At 43.9% G+C, this 20,548-nt stretch overlaps 1 protein-coding gene across 2 annotated transcripts in view; it reads left to right on the top strand.

The window, feature by feature from the left end:
• The window catches only part of Kyat (Kynurenine aminotransferase), a 38,343-nt gene that overhangs the window by 12,413 nt on the left and 5,382 nt on the right, over positions 1–20,548 (top strand). For both annotated transcript variants that reach the window (XM_089581146.1, XM_089581147.1), the window contains 6 exons: positions 2,898–2,984; positions 5,786–5,905; positions 13,546–13,666; positions 14,183–14,259; positions 17,551–17,640; positions 19,488–19,674. In XM_089581146.1, coding sequence (XP_089437272.1) covers positions 2,898–2,984; positions 5,786–5,905; positions 13,546–13,666; positions 14,183–14,259; positions 17,551–17,640; positions 19,488–19,674 — 682 coding nt within the window. The remainder of the gene's footprint in view (positions 1–2,897; positions 2,985–5,785; positions 5,906–13,545; positions 13,667–14,182; positions 14,260–17,550; positions 17,641–19,487; positions 19,675–20,548) is intronic.

The raw sequence follows: 20,548 nt of genomic DNA, 5'->3' as shown, positions 1-20,548 counted from the left end.
TGAAACGCCCTTGAAGTTGAGGTTCCGACATAGAGTGCTTGCAGACCAGTGTCAGCCGCAGGAACGGCGTGTGCTCAGAAAAAAATCTCTTCACAAGATTCTGCTGTAGCTATGGCAGATTTTTTTTTGATGATTTTGATCTCTACGAAGAAATTCTGCAACCTTGACTCAAAACTTGGGCACCTATCCGCCTGTAGGGTTTATTTTCCGCTCCGTGACTGTTTGTTCGTTCCTACAACTGGGTTACACATTGCACTGATGTCATGAATGATATTGCTGATTTCTGTAGTGTCTCATCATCATATGGGTAAGATTTATTTCTTTCTGCCCAAAACGGAATCAACTTCAGACCCAGTAGAAATCAGGGTACCGATCTCGGATTGACACTTTGTAACAGAGCAGAGCTGTTCGGAAAAGCTGTGGATGTGTTGCGAGTTGTCCTAAATCATCCGAAACATCCTCCGAAACAGTTACTTGTGAAACCAAAGCATTGTAGAACATATTCAAGCAATTTACCTTCAAACCTCGTTATAACGAACACAAATATTGCGAATAATTGGCTGTATTGAACTCTCCCTAAATATTTTCAACAAACACATGCATTTTTTATTTTATATACCTATATTGAACGTGGGTTACCATAAAACGGATGTATCGAACAGCCGAGTGCCAAGCTGTGCCCGCTCGAATGGGAGGCGGCAGTCTTTGCCTCACTACATGGGTGACAAGTGGTGGTGCGGCAAGCGTTTACGCCGCGGTTCATGCTTTGTATCGCATTTGCTAACAGCTCTGCAGAAGATATAGCGGCAAGAACAGCTGGTAGCCATGTGGTCGCCATACGTTTTGCACCTCTCGCACCCATCGATAGTGCCCCAGAACCAGCAACAGGGGCTGTTGTTTTAGCTTTCCAGCAGCCATCCTCTGCTCAGGTAGACTGTCACAGAGCGGTGGTGGTAAAAACGGCGATAGCTTTTTTTTCCTGGTGTCCTCAGTCTTTTTATATAACACTGCTGTAATGCAAGGAAGCCACCCTAGCTGGCATTTGACCTTCCACTGCTGCGTGCTGCGGTATTTTGCCCGGAAGCCAACCTAAATGACGATAGCCACTCTGTCTTTTTGCGGCCTCCGCAACCACAACAAGCAGATTCAAAATGGTGCTACAGCTACGGAAAAGGTCTCCCAGTTGCCGTTCTTTCGCTGATTAAACTTTACTTCTCCAGCGCAAGTTCTTCACGAAATTTTATGTTACGAATTTATGGCTATTACGAATTACGTCTTGAACTATTTTACAACTTTTTACCTATTCGCTATAACGAGTTTTCACTGCATTACCGTGTTTATTTTCATGCGAGTACATCGTCACGTATGTATGGCAGATATACCTTGTGTGTTTCTGCAATTTTTTTCATCTTCTTCAAAAATGTTCCGAACTGAATGATAATTTCGAAAAGTACATTTGTCAGGCTATGTTTTGATACATTAAATTTTACTGGAAAATTTTTGCTCGGAGTGAGAAATTTGTATTGAAGGACTGTCTGAAAATGGTCTTTTTTTATGTATTGTCAGAAAGAAATTTCCAGCTCAAAAAGTTTTTAGTTATAATTTAAAACTTTTATTGCCCAGTTTTATAAATAAATTCAAAAAATTTTGAACGTTTCAGAATGTTTTCAATATTTTTTCACCAAGACATATTGTCTTGTCATTATAATTTTTTTTCTAAATTTTCAACTTTTTTGTGTGTTTTTTTTTCCGTAATATTCACATGAATATTACGTGTTGGAAATATAGGTCTTCAGAAAGTGCATTCTACTGATACCACTTTCATGCGCATTGTTTTTTTTTTGCACCTCATATATTTTGCAGGCAAAAAGTTATGTCTGAAACCTATCAAAAGTGGTCATTTTGCCCATGGTAACGAAAGAGTTCAAGGGCTATCTGGATGTTTTTTCTGGTTCACAAATTTTAATGAAACTTCAACTGTATATCCTCCTCTCTGTCCTGGTCATTTCTGCCAAGTTTGCCAGACATGTGATGTTTTATTTCTGTGTGAGTAAGTTTTAAGGTGCGCCATTTTCATGACCTCAGTTAAACAGTTGCTGCACTCAACAATGCATTTGTACCATTACAATGTTTGCCTGTATGTTTGTACCCTCTTGATGAACAAAAATTTGTAGTCTTTTGGTGAGGAATTTCTTATATGTCATGAAAAGAGTTGTTTCACTTGCAATTCCAGCTGCTTGACTTATGAGAGAGAAAGAGAGGGGGGAAAGGCAGGGATGTTAACCAGAAAGGTTTCTGGTTGGCTACCCTGCACTGGGGAAGGGAATGAGGGGATTAAAAAAGGGAGGAGAGAAGGAACGAGAGACAAAGTCACAATCTAGCAAGCAAGGCAGTCTCTCGGAAAAGACAAAGCAGTGCCTCGTGAGCCTTGATCGTAGTCGGCTGTTGTGGCCACGGGCTGAAGATCTTGGCCTCATTGATGAAGCACTGCCTCTGGCCACACAGCTGAGTTTGCTGTTTTAAAAACAGTTTAATGGATATTTTGAAAAATTACTTGTTGTAACAAGGAGAGGGTACTGTGAGCAATATAGTGGTGATTACCGACTCAAGATGTCCACAAGCCTTCAGTGTTTGCCCTTTAAATGATTACCATTACTTTTTTTTTATTTGAGCAGTTCCTTGGGGGTTTTCATAGTTATCTGAGTGACATGTAGTCTGTCTGTGTGATTGGTACTTGTATCTTGCAATGAAAGGCTAAAATTGACTTTGCTAAGCATTTGCCATGCACTGAAAGATGCCTTGTATGTAGTCTGTGTAATTCCAGAACTTCCTGCTGCATCTTCTCACATCAGGTACATCGAAGTGCTGAACATAACATCTTGTGACTTGCAATGCAGGTGATTATCATTGAGCCCTTCTTCGACTGCTATGAGCCCATGACCCTGATGGCTGGAGGAGTTCCAGTTTTCATCCCTCTTCGCCCTGTAAGACCCTCTTACTCTGAAAGATATGGGGTAGCGAGACCACATTGGGGTGGCAGGACTGGAGCTCGGTTTTCATATCATACGTTTTGGGTTTGAATCCATCCAACGACGCAGTCTGTGTGTAGTTCAGTGACACTTAATGTGTGTCATAGGCTGCAATGGAATTTGTTCCTGTGTTTGCATGGGGATAGGTGTACAGGGAACTTTCTCTGGGCTAAATGGCATTAGCATCGCTGTAGCTGTTGTATGTCGTGATTTAAAACTCCCACATTCTCATTCTGGCCATTTGAAATGTTTTCCACGTGTTCCAATCAGTGGCCGCTCTAAAGAATTTGTGTGATCAATGTGAGCCTGGCCCTTTTAAGCCATGAAGTGGGTGGGTGCTCTGATGGTGTGAGGTGCGGTGGCACTACTATTTCTGTCACTTCTTTACCTCAAAGGGGGCAAGAGAATTTTTCATTCTTTATGCTCTTGTTAGAAGGTCTCTCTTTTTTTTTTTTCTCATGAATGTGTGCTTATGCAAGCACTGTCTGTGTCGGAAGCTCTTGAGCCACTGCATCCTTGGCTGGATTGGGCGCGGGGCCACGTGATGGCACTGCAGTCATTGCTATTTATGGGCTTCATGACGAAACAGTCTAGGGAAGATCCTTGTTCTTGATTTTGGGTGCTCACAGAAAAGCGATGCTATAAGCTGATGAAGAAGGGGCCTTCGTCACTTGTGGTAATGAATTTGAGTGACAGCAGGTGCAATGCATGCTTCCCCCACTGGCTTTTTCCTGCTTAAGATTTTATTGCTGAACAGCAAAGCTTCAGTTCCAGCACATTCCATGCGATGCAACATTTCTGTCATGCAGGGAAGCCAGCATTTGGTACGCCACTTGTCATGTGGTGCAGCCAACTTCGGTTGTGACCAAAGGCTACTGACGGCTCTTGCCTGATCTGCTTCGCTTGCTTAGGTGCCAAAAACATTTCTGAAGCCAACTATGCCTCAGTTTTAATGAGGCTATTCTGTTTAGAGTCTAGTTCTAACGGGATTAGCCCTCTTGTGATACGCGGTTGACTGAGTTGGCTAGCAGCTAGAGTGGCAGTTTTCTTTTTTACAGTGCTACTTGGAGTGTTTAATTTGAGAAATGAATGACTACAGGATTAAACAAGCAAAGTATTGTAATGCTTCTGACACCTTTGTAATTTACTTCACATGGATATTATCACAGAGTCTCTGGTTTCAAGATTATACATTTGCTCAGAGAGTGCAGGCAAATGGGTTCCGCAAGCTCATTCGATCCCTAATGCCGTTTTCATCGAATGCTATTATATTTTCTCATGTGGCAGCAAACAAATGTCATTTTGAACTAATGTCGTGTGATGGGATTGAGATTAAATTTGCCATGTAGCAGGGGTATAAGATTTGTGGATAGGCTGTACGTAACGAGAGGCATTTCCCAACACATTTTGATCATTGTTTTGAGGAAATGCTGAAAGGAGCCACAGAATCTCATTGTGTGCAGGTACAAGTTTCACTCTGGCCATCTCAAAGTTGCAGTGCACCGACCTTTTGTCAAGCATAATGCCCCTGCTGAGTTGTGACAAGCCAAGCATGCAAAAGCCATCGAGAAATGTGGGCTGCACATGCTGTCACACAACTTGGCTACAGTGAGCGATGGCATGTGCCTCAGGCAGTGGTGTCTCTTCTCTGCAAGTGCCCAATAGAGTGCAAGCGATGGTGTGGACAAGTGTAAACAAAGCTCATGAGCGGCCACCAATCTGCACATCAGTGGATTCTAGCTGGGCCAGAATAAAAATGCACTCATGGCATGCATATGCTCACCTCTGGCAGTGACCCTCGTAGAGAACTGCATGCTTTAATTTTGGCAGTACTGCTGAATGAGTCAAGATCTTTGTTCTAGCAAATGAAATGCGTGCCCCTGGGTGGTGGCCCTAGTCCAGGGCCCCATATGTAGCGGCCACCGTCTTAGCGCGCTACATTTGTTTCCATTTGTTCCCAGCCTGGCTCGATGGCATTTGGAAGACGTTCAGCCTGCGCTTACATGCTCCGCTTACTTCTGCCCCCACCTGGACATGTCCGTACACAGCCGAAAGCAATGCGTAACATTACGGGATTGTTCTGTCAAATAAAAGTAGTTTTCTTGAAAATTCCAAGAAACTCTAGGTGAGCATATTCTTAAAAATGTGTTCTCAAAGTCTGTCTTCAGTTTATTTCACTGTGTAGTGAGGTACGCCAAACTTTATGAAGTTTATTTGACGTAGAATGGCAACACGTGTGATTCTGTCATGGCACCCCAGGACCGATTGCAGTGTGCCCGCCTATCAGCTAAAAGAAGCGAACAAATGTGGCTGGTCTGCACAGCTTTTAGCCCAGGAATCCTTCCAGATTACTGGAAAAATAAAATGAATCAAATTGAATTGTCAAGTTAAGGAAAGGTCCTGCTTCACTTCTAATTTTTGGTTATCTATTTGACTGAGGATGCTAAGTTACAAGACACTAGTTTGGTAAAAATATGCTGTAATTTTCTTGCTTCCATGGTTTATGATGACAGAATGAAGCATTATATTTTTCATTAGATTTTCCGAAGAAAATTTCTCGCTTGGAGGGGGCAGGCCCTCAAATTTGCCCATGCAGAACTGCAGTTTATTCAGATGTGAAAAGACCTTGGAGTAGGGCAAAAGGTAGCAGTGCCTTACAAGGCCTTTTCATAATGAAATAGGATTCCTTTGCATTGAATGTTGCTCAGTGCTAAGCTTAGCAACTTGTTTTTACTGATTTTTTTTTGCCTTCTCAGAGAAAGCAAGGCCAAATTTCTAGTGCCGACTGGGTTCTGGACCCGAAAGAACTGGCCTCCAAGTTCACTCCCAAGACCAAGATGATCATTGTCAACACGCCACACAACCCAATTGGAAAGGTTAGCCAGTGTTCACAATGCTTGGTGCAGTTAAATGTTTTTATTTGAGTGTTTTCTTAGCCTTTAATATGCATCATTTCCTGTTTTCTTTTTGTGCATTCAGCATGTGCTGAATTACAACTTCATATGGAAAATGTTGCAAAAATGTTGTAAAATCGTTGCAGTCTACAGTAAACGGCTTTTGTGTTTGTGCTTGAAAAATGCCATTTACGCGAACTTGTTATTTCATGACTATAGTAGACTCCTGTCAAGACTAATTACTGGATAAAATGAACAGTGCGAGACCATAGGTTGTTTGCCCATAAGGATCAATGAAAAAAAAAAAAAAATATCGCTTAACATGAACTGTTTCCATGTGCTTCTGTTAGGACGAACTTTTGCAGCGGCAGCAAAGAAGATAGGGAAAAAAGAAAACTAGGTCAAATGCTACTTTCAAGTTTGATAATGTGAGCTCATTTCATGCTCTCAGCCTTCAGCTCACTTCGTGCGTAGTGCAGTAAATGTTTTATTTGCAATTATATTTTCTCTGAAAGGCTATTTTATTTTTTATTCATTGTTTTTAGACAACATATACCGATTGTTTCAGCTAAGATGTTCTGTAATCTTAAAAAATAGGCTTTTTGAATTCGAAGAGTGCTTTTTTTCAGCATAGCATTGTCAGCTGCGTAGCGCATCAGAATACAGCTAAGACTTGCTAACTAGTAGGCTGGTTAACTAATATTGAATAGTTAACCTTATAACTATTACTATTAGTCTCCTTGTTTATTAAGAGGCGTATAGCCCACTGCAATATCTATTTCAGTTTTTGGAATTTCGAAAATGCTGTTACCCTCGCCACTGTGGCCCAACAAATTCTGCCTACATCACTCCGAACTACATGCACTTTCGAAAAGCTTGTAGGCAAAGCAATTCCTTCAGTGGAAGTAACTCGTCGAAATAGCGAAAATTTGTTGGGCCACAGTGGTGAAGGTGGGCTACACGCCTTAGTAAATAAGAAAACTAACAGCAGTAGTTAAAAAGTTAACTGTTCTGCATTAGTTAATCAGTCTACTAGTTAGTACATCTTTAATGCACTGTACTGCTGACAATGCTATGGCGAAAAAAGCACTCTTCTAACTCAGAAAGCTAATTTTAAAAAATTGCAGAACATCTTAGGTGAAACACCCGGCATACGTACCCACCTAGCATACTCATATCTTTTTAAGGGCACTTCTGTTAAGGTGAACTGCTGATTAGAACAAGTTCTCTGGTCCCTTCAAGTTTGTCTCAAAGAGAGTCTGCTGTATTGAGTCTGATGAGAGAAACTTGATTTCAAGAAAGCAAATTATGGTAGAACGTCTCGATGACTCAGACTTGTGAAATCATGAACATTAGGTCAGTGTGGAGCAGAAAGCAGAGAGTATGGATAACGTTATAGTGAGAGCTGGTGCAGAAATTGCCACAGCCAAGGTATTATGAGAAGAAACGGTGCCAGCGGTGAAAATTGAATGTTAAAGGGCATTACTGTGCGTGTGAAAGGCCCATTTCAGTCCTTATGACGAAATTTTGCTAATATGTGTCAGTGCTGCCTGTAGTGTAGTTCCCTGCCAGACCATCGAAAGCCCTCTTAAAGGGGCTCTGAAACACCTTCCGAGGAGAGCACATCAACTCCCTCAATCACTGCATTGTGTTGTCATGAAAACCTGAGCCAAATAATACATTTCTACATGCAGCAGAGCACCCACAATCACGCACGAAAGTTGGCGAGCTCTTCCCGCCGACTTTTTCATGCTTGCACCCTCCTCCATTGCTCACACCTGCGGATATAAGTTGAGAGATGGCTATTGGCTAGATTATTTCAGACGTCAGGCAGCTGCCATGGCCATGGCCAATAAGCCGCGTAGCTTTAGTGGGTCAGGAAGCTCCGCCCTCGGAGGTGGGGCCGGCGGAGGAGCGCCGGCCATCCAGTGTGCAAAAAGTGACGAGAGAAGAGGGAAAGGCGTGAAAATTTTGAAATTGTTTTTGACTGCAGATAACTCAGTTTCTGTGCATTGAAAAAATTCTTGCTGGGCAATATCCATGAATCTCAGGGTGCTTTAAAGGGACACTGAGAAGAAATTGAAGTTGGCTTGTATCGACAGAATACCAGCTCCTGATTACAAAAACGCCACTCATACTGACAACAAAGCTCTTGTAACGTAGAAAAGAGCAAGAACCAAAATACAGGTATCGCCGCCACAGGCCAAACTAGCAAGTACAAGCGTGATGAGGTCATAGGACAAAAGTGTTGCTAGAACCAATGGTTCTAGCAACACTAGGAACCGAGAAGCTACAAATCACTGAGGCGCAGCCAATGCATGCACAAATCTCCTTGACGTCGCCAGATGGCGCCACGTGCCCGGCAGCTACGCGCGCGCCTGCAGCATCGGGACCAATCAGCGCCAGCTAAACGGCGGTAGGCGAGCTCCTGGTATTTCGCTAACGGTAACAAGGTACACAGTATGCTAAAGGTGTCTATTTGCGAGAACTTCGTTGACGACTTCGAGAACGGGATCCATCGTAACGCTGGCAAAATGCCGGTGCAAACGTAAACGAAGCGACTGTAGCGACGGCCGCAATAGCCGATACATGCCTTCAACGTGCGGCCGGCGGTAGCTTTCTTTTCGGCTGCTAGGCCACTCTGCTGGATGCTAGAAATCACGGAGTCAGCATTACGTCATGTACACGTCATGTTTCACGTCACTTAGTCCTGTGTCGTCATAAGAGAATTCGAAGTTTGAATCAGAGCGGCGGGAAAAAATTTTTCAACTTCGAATCCAAATTTCTTAGAAATAAATGCTTCTTTCGCTGCCGGCCAAGTGGCAATAAAGCCATGAAATGCCGAACTATCGGATTTTGCTATAAAAAAAATATTAATAGTGTTCCCCTCAGTGTCCCTTTAACATCCCAGGCATACCGCAACTTTATTAGAGCCCCTTTAAAGTAGGTAGGGGAAACCTTTTTTGGGGTTTACCTGGCTGCCCTTCTTGACTCTGAGGTAGTTGTTGGCGTTCATTCTGTAGTTTACTGCCAGGCTGTCTCAAATTTGGCGTTGTGGTTTCTACTTCGTGTGCTTGTCAGTGATGAATATTTCTACAGCTGCTGTGTTTGGGATGGGCTGGCATTTCATGAGAGGGTGCACATATTTGATGTCTCTGCAGTATGGGACAACACAGTGTGCGTACAGTCGAACATGCAGATATTGAAGTAAAAAAAAATATTCCCAAGAGTTCGATATAACGTGTAATTTGATATAAAAGTAGCAGGAAATTTAAGAACATACAAACACACTGTTATGGGGAAAAAAATGTATTTCTATGATAGCCACTTACTACGCGCAGATTACAGAGCAAGTAGTCGCGAATTAATTATGTTTCTTATCTTTATTGCCTCTGAGGAAAAAAAATTTGATGTTATCATGGGCTCCGAACAGCTGAGACCACAGCCTTCTATCGACAGGCAATATCGACGAACCATGCTGAGTGCACAGAGCACGTAAGCACAGGTTCTCTGAAGTCCTTGTTACAACTCGCATCAGTGGTGTTCTGGTTATCCATGACGTCGGCAGTGATGTATTTGTCTGCAAGCTCTCCCGCAGTCTCAGTGTGATCACCCATGGAGACAGTCGCCTGTGGCTGGGCATGTCACAAATAACCCCAGAAAATTCGGCCAACTGGTTCCACAAATCATCAAGATCTGCGACAGCTTCGTTAAGCTCACCCAACAAAGAATTTGCTCAGTCTTCTCTGCCAAAACAGTGACCAGAATGCCGGAAGCAGTTCTGTATAGTTTCGTTTTTGGGATTATTCCACGACCCACTCACTCGGCCTAGACATGGCACCTAAGACGTCGATTTTTAGGTCTCCTCTAGTCTTTATGCTGTGCAGGAGCCGTTCAGTTGGATGTTTCTTACAATCAAGTTTAACTGTGTAGATTATCCGCTGGTCCAAGAGTTGAAGCACTGACATAGCGTTCAGCGGCAGGAAGCGAAGTGCAATGTTGGTGAAACTAGCACTGCGGCGGTCGTTATCTACGGTGAGGCAGACATTGAGGAACCATTTGTACGCTGCTGCCTCAGAGTCTTCATACACAGCTGTGCGTACATGTCTGGCGCCGCAAGTGTCGGGTCTCTTCTCCGCTTTACCCCGAATGTCATCAGCTTTGTTCTTCAGAATGGTGCTCAGCGTGCTTCTTGGAATCCTGTACGCTGCGGCGACTTTGTATTTCTTCTCACCGCGATCAACTAGCTTGATAATTTCCAGTTTCATGGAAAAGGGGAGGTTCTGCTGTTTCGCGGTTGCCATCGCGCACACACAGAGACAATGAAACCATGCGAAGCTGATGGCAGCACAACACATCATACGTGTGCGAACTACAATGGCACAACCGGCTCGTCGCGCCAAAAACACATATTCTAGTTGGCTGGGTATGTGCTCGTCATCTACATCATGAAAATCCGTGTCATCATTGGCCTGCGCGCGCTATGCAGCACCATAGCACTCTCAGGTCTATGGGGGAGAGCTAATGGTGATGTGCTGAGGGAAAGCCAACTTCTGGAGTCATCCGGTGTTGCTCAAAGTTCAATCTATCGGTTGTGACTGCTAATTTTTGTACAACGCAGCTATACATTTGCCTATACATTCGCTTTGGAGTTTTATGATGCTCAGAAATGATTCTATGTAAAGGATAATTCAATCTAACCGAGTTCGATATAATCGGGTTCGACTGTACATGCTTAGTGCATCTGATAGACAAACGCAATGAAGCACAATTATTTAGTGCAGATAGCTGTAATTTCTAGTTATAATCGCAGTTAAAATTCACAGTGGTATCAGCTAGCTGTTTACTTTTCAAGTGCATGCTATCTCAAATTATGCACTGAAAGTTTTGAGTCTTGGTTGAATCTTAGTCGTTGAGAGGTGACCTTGCTTTGCACTGAATTATGTATGATTATTGTTTAGAGGCGAGTATAAAACAGCTGTGTCAGTATCATATTGCCACGTATCATTGCAGTGTTTGTTCGTTCACGCTCAAGGCAGCAGGAAAGGGTCGTTGTCACTTTTGTTCGTGGCGCGAGAAGCGACCAGACTAATCTCGATTGTTCGCAGCCATGAAAGGCTGCATCTAGGTTTTCCCAGATTACCGTAGATGATCTCGACCTGTTATCTGGAAGTTTCCTTGCCGGCTTTAAATTGAGCGATGCCGCGAGCGGCGGACATTCGTAGTTCGACGATTGACGAGCACGCTTGTTGCTTACGCCGCCACCGAGTGAGTCAGTTCTTTTGCGGGCGCAAGTCAGCCCAAATAAAGAGCTTCGTTTGAAAGTCTTTCCTGCTGTCTTCCTGACCGCTGGACTGCCGTCACTACAACGTGACATCTGGTGGAGGTGCGGGGTAGCCTTCCAGGTACCGGACAACCCCTGCAAGTCGTGACGCCAGCCCTTTGAGTTATTCGCCGGAAGACCTGATTCCAGTCTACCACGCAGCCTCTGGAGCCTCCAGCCATGACTTACGCCGCAGCAGTGCGCCGTCCTGTACCTCGACCACGGGACCCAAGCTCCTATCGCACTTAGCCAGCTGCGCTGGAGCGCCGCCCTCTCGCTCCAACTCGCCCGTCCTACGAGCGTCGTACACGGCCGAGGAAATGCGTCGAGTGGAGAACACCCGACCAGCGCCGCCCACAATGCTTCCACTGGGGAGAAGCCGGTCACATTCTCCGGTACTGCCCATACAGGAGAATGGCCATCCGAGGGTTCCCTTACGACGCCCCACGACGCCGACCCGGCCAGCGACCAGCCAAAATCGAGGATTTTTTTGCGTCGGGAAGGATACTCATCGCCGAGCCGCCTATCGCGTTCTCCGTTGCCATCGTCACCGCGCTAAGTATCTCCTAGCCGAGGCTACGCAGTGCGTGGACGCTTCCCCAGCCCCCAAAGGTTAAACTGAATAAAGCAGTCTCTGGAGGTGAGGTTGCTTCTGAGAGCAAGAACTAAGATCCTCCATCGACGAAAACAGAAGACCATGCCCCCTACGACGACGACGAACCCTACAACAACGACGAACCCTACGACAACGACGACCCCTACGACAATGACGACCCCTACGACAATGACGACCCCTACGACAACGACGACCCCTACGACAACGACGACCCCTACGACAACGACGACCCCTACGACAACGACGACCCCTACGACAACGACGACCCCTACGACAACGACGACCGCTACGACGACGACGACCGCTACGACGACGACGACCCCTACGACGACGACGACCCCTACGACGACGACGACTACTACGACCCCTACGACGACGACGACTACTACGACGACGACTACGACGACGACTACGACGACGACTACTACGACGGCTACTACGACTACTACGACGACGACTACTACGACGACGACTACTACGACGACGACTACTACGACGACGGCTACTACGACGACGACTACTACTACGACGACTACTACGACGACAAATACGACAACAACACCGACGACAACACCGACGACGACACGGCCAGACTTGAAGCTCTTACCGCTGCCCTTACACATTATTAGGAACGCTAAAGGACTCTAAGTTCTCGAAGCATTCTCCGTGTTTAATTTCATTTTAAAGCATCGAGACGATGCTTCTTTGGAAGGGGAGTAATGCCACGTATCATTGCAGTGTTTGTTCGTTCACGCTCAAGGCAGCAGGAAAGGGTCGTTATCACTTTTGTTCGTGGCGCGAGAAGCGACCAGACTAATCTCGATTGTTCGCAGCCATGAAAGGCTGCATCTAGGTTTTTCCAGATTACCGTAGATGATCTCGACCTGTTATCTGGAAGTTTCCTTGCCGGCTTTAAATTGAGCGATGCCGCGAGCGGCGGACATTCGTAGTTCGACGATTGACGAGCACGCTTGTTGCTTACGCCGCCACCGAGTGAGTCAGTTCTTTTGCGGGCGCAAGTCAGCCCAAATAAAGAGCTTCGTTTGAAAGTCTTTCCTGCTGTCTTCCTGACCGCTGGACTGCCGTCACTACAACGTGACAATATTTACGAGCTGTTTTTGCTGATGTTGGGCAATGGTAAAATGATCGCTATATTGCATTCTCACAGCTTTGTCAAGAGAAAGCAGGATTCATATTTAATGTTGCCAACATGTTTTATGTGTTTTATTCTCAATGGTGAAGTACTAAGCATGAAAGTGACGAAGTTGACATTGTGCAAGTGAGTCTGTATTTTTTCATATAAAACTTAAGTTTCAATGGGTGGCTAAATCTGTATTGTTAGCTAAATTTGAAAACTACTTTTGCACTCCTTGCACATTGTAAATGTATATTTACTCATATATTAATAAATTTCTGGTGAGTGATTTTTGTCCTGTTGTTTCAGCAGATAATACAAAATATATTTTTTTAAGTATCTCGGGAGCTATTTAAAATGAGCAAAAACTTAATGAATGTGTGCAGATTCATTAAATTTGACCAGCCAGTAAATAAAGTAGCTCCAAGACCCATCCATGCCTCCCTATTCTCTTCCCCCCCCCCCCCCCCTCCTTCTCTTTTCATGGCTTTTATGATATTCTGTCATAGTTACAGCAAGCACTTACTTCATATCACGTTATTGGGCAGGTTTTTTCCAGAGAAGAACTGGAAATGATTGCAGAACTCTGCAAGAAACACAATGTCATCTGTGTTATGGATGAGGTGTACGAATGGATAATTTATGAAGGCGTCAAGCACATCAGGATGAGTAAGTACATGCCCTCTGGCCTCTTTTTTTTTTTATGCGTAATTTAGTATTCAGTGGCATTGTGTAGTGGAACTGCTAGTTGTTGTGTAGCTGATTTGAATAGGGCTAGTTAGATATCAAGGAAGAAAATATGAAGTTACTTGAAAACTGAATTTTTTATTTGGTCTAAAATCTCTCTGGTCTAAAAACTCTGGTCTAAAATCAATACAGCACTTTTTAGCATAGTGTGTTCACTGTGTGCACTTGCTTTCAGTTGCATACCTAGTATTGTGTCACTGTTGTCAACATTACTACCGTATAAACTCGTGTGAGGGCTGCACTTTTTTTTTTTTAAATTCAGGTGTGAAGTTTGAAGGTGCGGCCCATGCACGAATTAAGAAAAAAAAACATAACCATATTTTTTCTCAATTATCTAGTCAAAAATTGAGTTAGCCCATACCTAGGTGCGGTCCTTACACGAGATTATACGGTATTCTGGGCTGTCCTTCTAATGAGTTTTTTTGCATTTCCTCTTAGACACTCTTCCTGGAATGTGGGAGAGGACCATCACTATTGGAAGTGCTGGAAAAACCTTCAGCATTACTGGCTGGAAGGTCAGTGAACTCATTATGTTCTTTCACAGCACATATGGCCTATGATTTGCCTGAGGGGCTGTCAGTACACATGATGAAATGTGATCGTGAAGGTTCTGGTGAGGCTGTTCTTATCGGTAGTGTAATACAGCAATATGCGGTGCAAAACCTCTGGCAGGCAGGGAAAAGTTGTGAGCAGAACTGCTTGCCTGAGCGTTCATGCTTCCTCAGAAGCAAAAAAGTGCTGGTCATCTCCTCATTTTTCATGTTTTCTGCATTTGGCTGTGAAAAAGCTGCATTGGCATAGGCAGGTTTTCTTTCAAGTTCCTATCCCATCCCCTAGTTGGGCTCCATGGTGAGTGGCTGGCACCTCTGTCAAACTAGAATAAAACATATGGATTGCCCCTCTTTCTTCAAAAAAAACCAGATTGCCTTACTAAAAGAGGGTGCACTAGTGCAAGCTTATTTTTTTTTTTTTTGTCAAGATCAAAAGAATATTTTCGTGATACATACTGTGTAAAACACATTGAAGCAGTGGGTCAACCGGTCACAATTTTTTTTAGGCGTTCCTAACAGCAAAATGCCTGACTGATATTGTGGGTTCCAGTTATGAGGAAAAGTGGCGACTTCCACGTGGAAAACTTATAATGACAAACTGCAATACAGTGCGCTTAACATACTTTTCTTCATTAGCAGGTGTTCCTGTCTCTCTATAGGCCAGTCATTTAACGTCGTCCATTGAAATCGAAATCGTCGTCCAATGAAATGCTGTAGGGACTGAAACATCGAAATATAGTCAATGTCCAATGCGGGAAGGACTGAAACATTGAAACGCAGTCAATGTCCAACTTGTGAGGACCTGGTGTGGCAGCAAACTGGCTGCTAACCACCTTGTTCTCACTTTTGCTCCTAGCATACTCCTAGGCTCATCTCAGGTGGGACACAGAAAAATCTGAGTGAAAGCTCAAATTCCTCGTTCATGCCTTTGTGTCACATGTCAAAGATAGGGTCATGGCTCCCTAGGCTGCTGAAGTAGACTCACCTGTGAAAAATGCTCTGCACACGACCGCCTCGAGAACTGTGATGCCGCATTGCATGGCATGAACTGCAATGGTTGCCACCTGACCTAATCTCTGTCCTTGGAAGTGGGAAAAAGCATTGCCATGAAGTTCAAGAAAACAGATGTTTTCTCTTTCATTTTCACAGCAAAAGCTCGTTAATTTGAACTTCAAGGGACCAAAAGAAATGTTGTAATTATCCAAAGGTTTGAATTATTGGATGACCCCGAAAAGCTAACTAGAAACTCTTGCATCACGGTAAATTTATTTGGTGAAAGACTGCATAATGGTTGCTTGCTTTTGGGATGGGAACAGTGCGACAGGGGCTATTTTTAGCAGTGGAGCTCTGCCACTACTGTGTTGCACACCTCACAAGTGTCAGTGTCACGTATGAGGAGGCTTTCCTGCACAAATTGCGAACGACACACGACGAAGGCGCAGTTTTGGTACACTGGAAGAATGGAAGAACCACGCGAATGGAAACTCTTATTGGTGCTGAAGCAATGAAAAAAAAAAGAAAATGAGGATAGAAAAAACTAATGAAATGCGCCAATCAGCACCCAAATGGTATGTGCCAGGGCACATTTGGCTAGCTGATGCGGGCTGGCACGAAATCCAGAAAAGCGAAACGAAAACTATGTGGTGTGACCGTTCTTAGAGACTAGGCCGTTTGTTTGTCATCGTGCCTGCAACAGCACGTCAGAGGTGCATGAGTAATTCTGCAACATGGAATTCAGGTTTGAGTACGGCTATTTGCACGATCGCTTGTCGTGCCAGTCATACCTGGACACAGGACACAGCCTCCCTTGAGGGAGCCCATTCAAGTTAACTGGTGCGAGACCTGTAGCAGCCTAATTAGCCAACGTGCGACGCCGTAAACTGACATGGGCAGTTTGAATTATCCAGATTTTTTAATTAACGAGGTTTGAATTAATATGCTTTCACAACACATAGGTGTGGCCTCATACCTAAAGATGAAGAGCACGAATGCGAAAATGCTTGTGCTTTGAGCTCTCCATGTCTCTGAAAAAAACTGCCTTGCAATTTTCATCAGTCCAGGACTGTACACTGCCTCCTATTGTCTGTAGACAAATTTGTCCTATTGTCTGTAGCCAAATTTCAGTATTACTGTAGCCAGATTTTTGTTAAAGATGTATAACTAGAGAAAAGCAACTCCTATTGTGGGCATTTCTGGATAGAAAAGAGGAGAGAAGATAGTTTTCTGAAGCACCAGTTTGACAAGGGGAGGGGGAGAAGCATCAGTTCACTGACCAATGTTTCAACTGGGGACTTGTCTTTTTTTTTGTTTGACAAGAGGATAAAGGCAAGGCTTCTGCTCAGGTTGTTTTTCTGCACCCTGAGGCCTCCCTCCTACCCCTTCTTGAACTCTTATTACGGGTGGCGGCTATGTAAAGGTAGCCCAGGCAGGATTTTGCAAACTTTGTTGAGTGCCGTTTCTCCCACAGACATTGCCCAGAGTTACAGCTTGGTCCTTCCTTAATGTGTTTCCTTTGTTTGATATATTAGGCAAACATTTGAACATTTTGCTTATTTTGTCAGTTTTTTTTTCTCATTAATTATGCATGGTAAGAGTGACTTTTGTTTGGCAAAAATTTTGCAAAGCTTTGACAGTATACTTTGTCAGTGCAAGTGGGATAGGTATAGGAATGACTCGTTTCTAGTGTGCTCCAAACTGACAACAGGGATTTAAATTGGCCAATTGAATTGACTGTAGAACAAATAATAACTGCGCAAAAAGGACGGGACAAGAGAAAGAGAACCACACGGGACAAACGCACCGTCCTTTTTGCGCAGTTATTATTTGTTCTCATAATGTCGTACCAACTAGCCCCTCACCGCACTCTTCTAGAATTGACGTTAGCATTGTGCACTGCAGAAAGATGGAAATTTCTCTTAGGATTGCCTGTGTTTTGCAAGTTTGTTGCATACTTTCAAGGCCTGTTTGGCTTTAGAGAGGATAGTCATTGAAACTAACTCAAAACAAAGCAAGAAGACACTGGAGCAAGTTGTTAATGCAAAAATGATTTTTAATTACTCTGCTTTACCCCTAGCCTTCTTGAAGTAATCACGATTATCCTTGCTGGCAGCAGTCTGTGTGGGGCATTATCTGATGCCCTGAACTGACAATAAGAAATAAGTTAGTTTTACACTTGGATTTGACCTTTTTGAGCATTATCTTGTCGGGAGGAAGTGTTATTGCTGTGCGAATGCAGCCCCTACATTCTATGCGCAGGTGGGCTGGGCCTATGGCCCCCAGCACTTGCTGAAGGGGCTGCAGCTTGTTCACCAGAACTGCATCTACACCCTCAGCACCCTTCTGCAGGTGAGCTAGCAGGCTCTTCACTTTATTTTTCTCTGGGCACAAAAGTTGCTCAGATTTTACCGCTAGCGTACGCATGTGCACGCATTTTTCATCCTGATTCCAGGGTTATGGCATGTGTCCCTCTTGCTGCACCTCTTAGAAAAGGAAGGGAATGCTACAGTATGGGACCTTCGTTAGTGGCGCATGTCCACACCGTGTGGTGGCTGCATGCGAGTGCCCACCTGAAGTAGATTACAAAGCACTTTGTGTGGAGATGATCCCAGGCCACTTGGAAATCATTGTTTTTTTTTTGTCACCAGGCCGAAGACTAAAATGTTGTGTTTTCTTGTGCTTTGAACCCACCAATGATATGGTGTGAGGTAGTACTCTACACACTACAAAAAGGTGTTTTGTAAGCACTGATGATGTGTAGCAGCAGTGATGTAACAGCAGCAGTAACAGCAGCAGATGTGATGGGATATTTTTTTTTTTTTTGAAGCCACCTTTACTTTACACAGGTTAGAGCCTGGACAATATGCTAGCATCCTGTCCCAAGTACAGTGAGAATGCTCAGGCAGTAACCTTTGTTTATGTCATGGGAACACAGACAAGGCATGTGTTCAACACTTCCTCATGCAGTGCTTAGGTCATTATGAAGCATAACTTAGTCAAAAACTTTTGCATTTACTTCATCCAAGTTTTATGTATCAGTTAGTGGACAATGATGTGCACTAACTCACTAGCACACTAGTGATGCACACTAGTGAAATTATGAGCTGAGAGATGGCCAACCGGTACTTAAGTACTACATCAGTGCCCTTCACAATGTGGCCAAGTTTCAAGTTTAAGTGTTGTGACCTGTAGAATTGACTCATTAGGGATTGAGGATACTCGGTTTTTGTGAAACAAACTGTCAAGACAGAGACTGTTAGAAACATACCATTCTCTTGGTAGCATGAAATGCAACAGCAAAAAGTTTATGTTCACCTGTCTATCACTACGAATACAAGCAGCTTACCTAGTGGTACTGTGTTGTTAGTAGCACTCATATGACTCATATGTTAGTACTCATATGACGTCAGCATTTCTTCATTGAAAGCATTATCAGGACTACCGCCCCTTTCCTTCCGTCGTCGCATTTCAAGTCTCACCCTTTATCACAAATTATTTCATTTTTCCCTCAATCGGTCACCGTATATCACAGCAGCCGCACGCATATCTCACCGCACCAGTCATCCCCTACAAGTTGCCCGGCCGCCATCGCATACTGCCACCTTTTCCGCTTCATTTTTCTTTCGAGCAGCAGCGGACTGGAACGGCCTACCCCCTGACATCGTCAACATCGCTTCATCCTCTACTTTTCAAGAACATGTAACCGATCACCTTCAGTGCTGAATAATATTCGCTGTTTTGTTTGCTCATTTCATTAAAATCCCACCCCTTATGTAATACCCCCGATACAAGGGGGCCTTTAAGGTAAATAAACTGAAACTGAAACTGAAACATCATCCTTGTCTTTAATGTCCAGCTGGAGTTAGGAAATGCTTGACCTGAGTGAAAAGTGCACTATACATGCACCTGCGGAAAGTCTGGATTTGAGGATGTCTTAATGTAAAAAAAGAAAAAAAATATGCCACTTGTTTACTTTTTTTTGGCACCATTACTCAGCTGTGGTTCAGCTGAAAGATGCATGCATAGAAAACGTGGTACCAGACTGAGAAAAGTGCCAGGTTGGTGTGTTGAGGGTTTTAGGTAGGATGATTTGGTTCCAGTTTAGTGTCTATGAGAGGAGAAGAAAATGTAGTGATTTGTGAGTTGGTTCAGTGTTGCTTCATGTTTGCCTTCTCGTTTCTGTGCACACTTGGCAGGAAGCAATAGCAGTTGGCTTGGAAAAGGAAATGGAGAGGGTATCTGACCCTGAGGGATACTGGAACAGTTTGTCAAGCTCCCTGCAGAAGAAGCGAGACTTCATCTGCGGCTTTCTCAGCTCTGTTGGCATGACACCCACTGTGCCCGAGGGAGGTTATTTCCTTGTCTGTGACTTTTCTCAGCTGGGTAAGGAGGCCTGCTTCCTTAACTGTGATGAAATCTTGAAGGGTATTGATTCTAAGGTGGTTACAGACTGTGCTCTTCATTCCATCGCAAACGTGAAATAATCAATCATTGTTCAGTAGCTGTGGTCATGTGGTGCTGTAGTTACTATCCTGCAGTTACTATACTGTCATTCATTTTTAATCAGTGCTCAATAGAGGGTGTACTAGGTGAAGTAGATAAGCATGATAGGTTGCCCTGTGACAGGAGTTATCCTATTTGACAGCATGCCTCACTGGACAATATCAAGCAAGAAAAGATCACTCAGTCCATCCTGTGGTCATTGCATGAGCTTTTGGTTCTGGTTGCTGGCACCCAAAGGATGGTTGGTCTTTGCAGCATTAAACTAATTGTCCCTCTGGTCCTGTGGTCATCAAGAAAATGTAATGTTGGGCACTTCTGTTTCATAAGAGAAAAAAGAAAAAAAAACTTCTGTGCTTTGGGTACACTGAGAACTTCACCTGTCTTATACAGTTGTCACACTGGCGGCCTCAGCGCCATTGAGTCTGCCATCAAAATTTTTCAAGGTCCATCCAGATGCACTGCTGTCACACAGGTGCTTCAGTGATCATTGAGAACCAAACATGCAATCAGACAGGTGATGGTAGGCACAGCAACGTTCAGTGAAAACACTGAACAGCAAGTAAACTACAAGTTCCATATTGAAATAAAGGTTACTTTTAATTAAAAGCTGTTTGGAAAAGGCTAGTATGTATTAGTTCACAGTTTGACACAATCCAGAGGCATTGACGGCAGGGTGGTAATGGGCAACGATATCTACTTTGTCTCTGAAGCACTCATTTTTTGAAGCATTTGTACGTTCACAGTTTCTATCCTT

Source organism: Amblyomma mixtum, chromosome 3 (assembly GCF_055824585.1).
Source record: "Amblyomma mixtum isolate Tamu chromosome 3, ASM5582458v1, whole genome shotgun sequence".
Classification (NCBI taxonomy): Eukaryota; Metazoa; Arthropoda; class Arachnida; order Ixodida; family Ixodidae; genus Amblyomma; species Amblyomma mixtum.
Note: the sequence above shows the minus strand (reverse complement) of the source record. Positions and strands in the feature narration are given on the sequence as shown.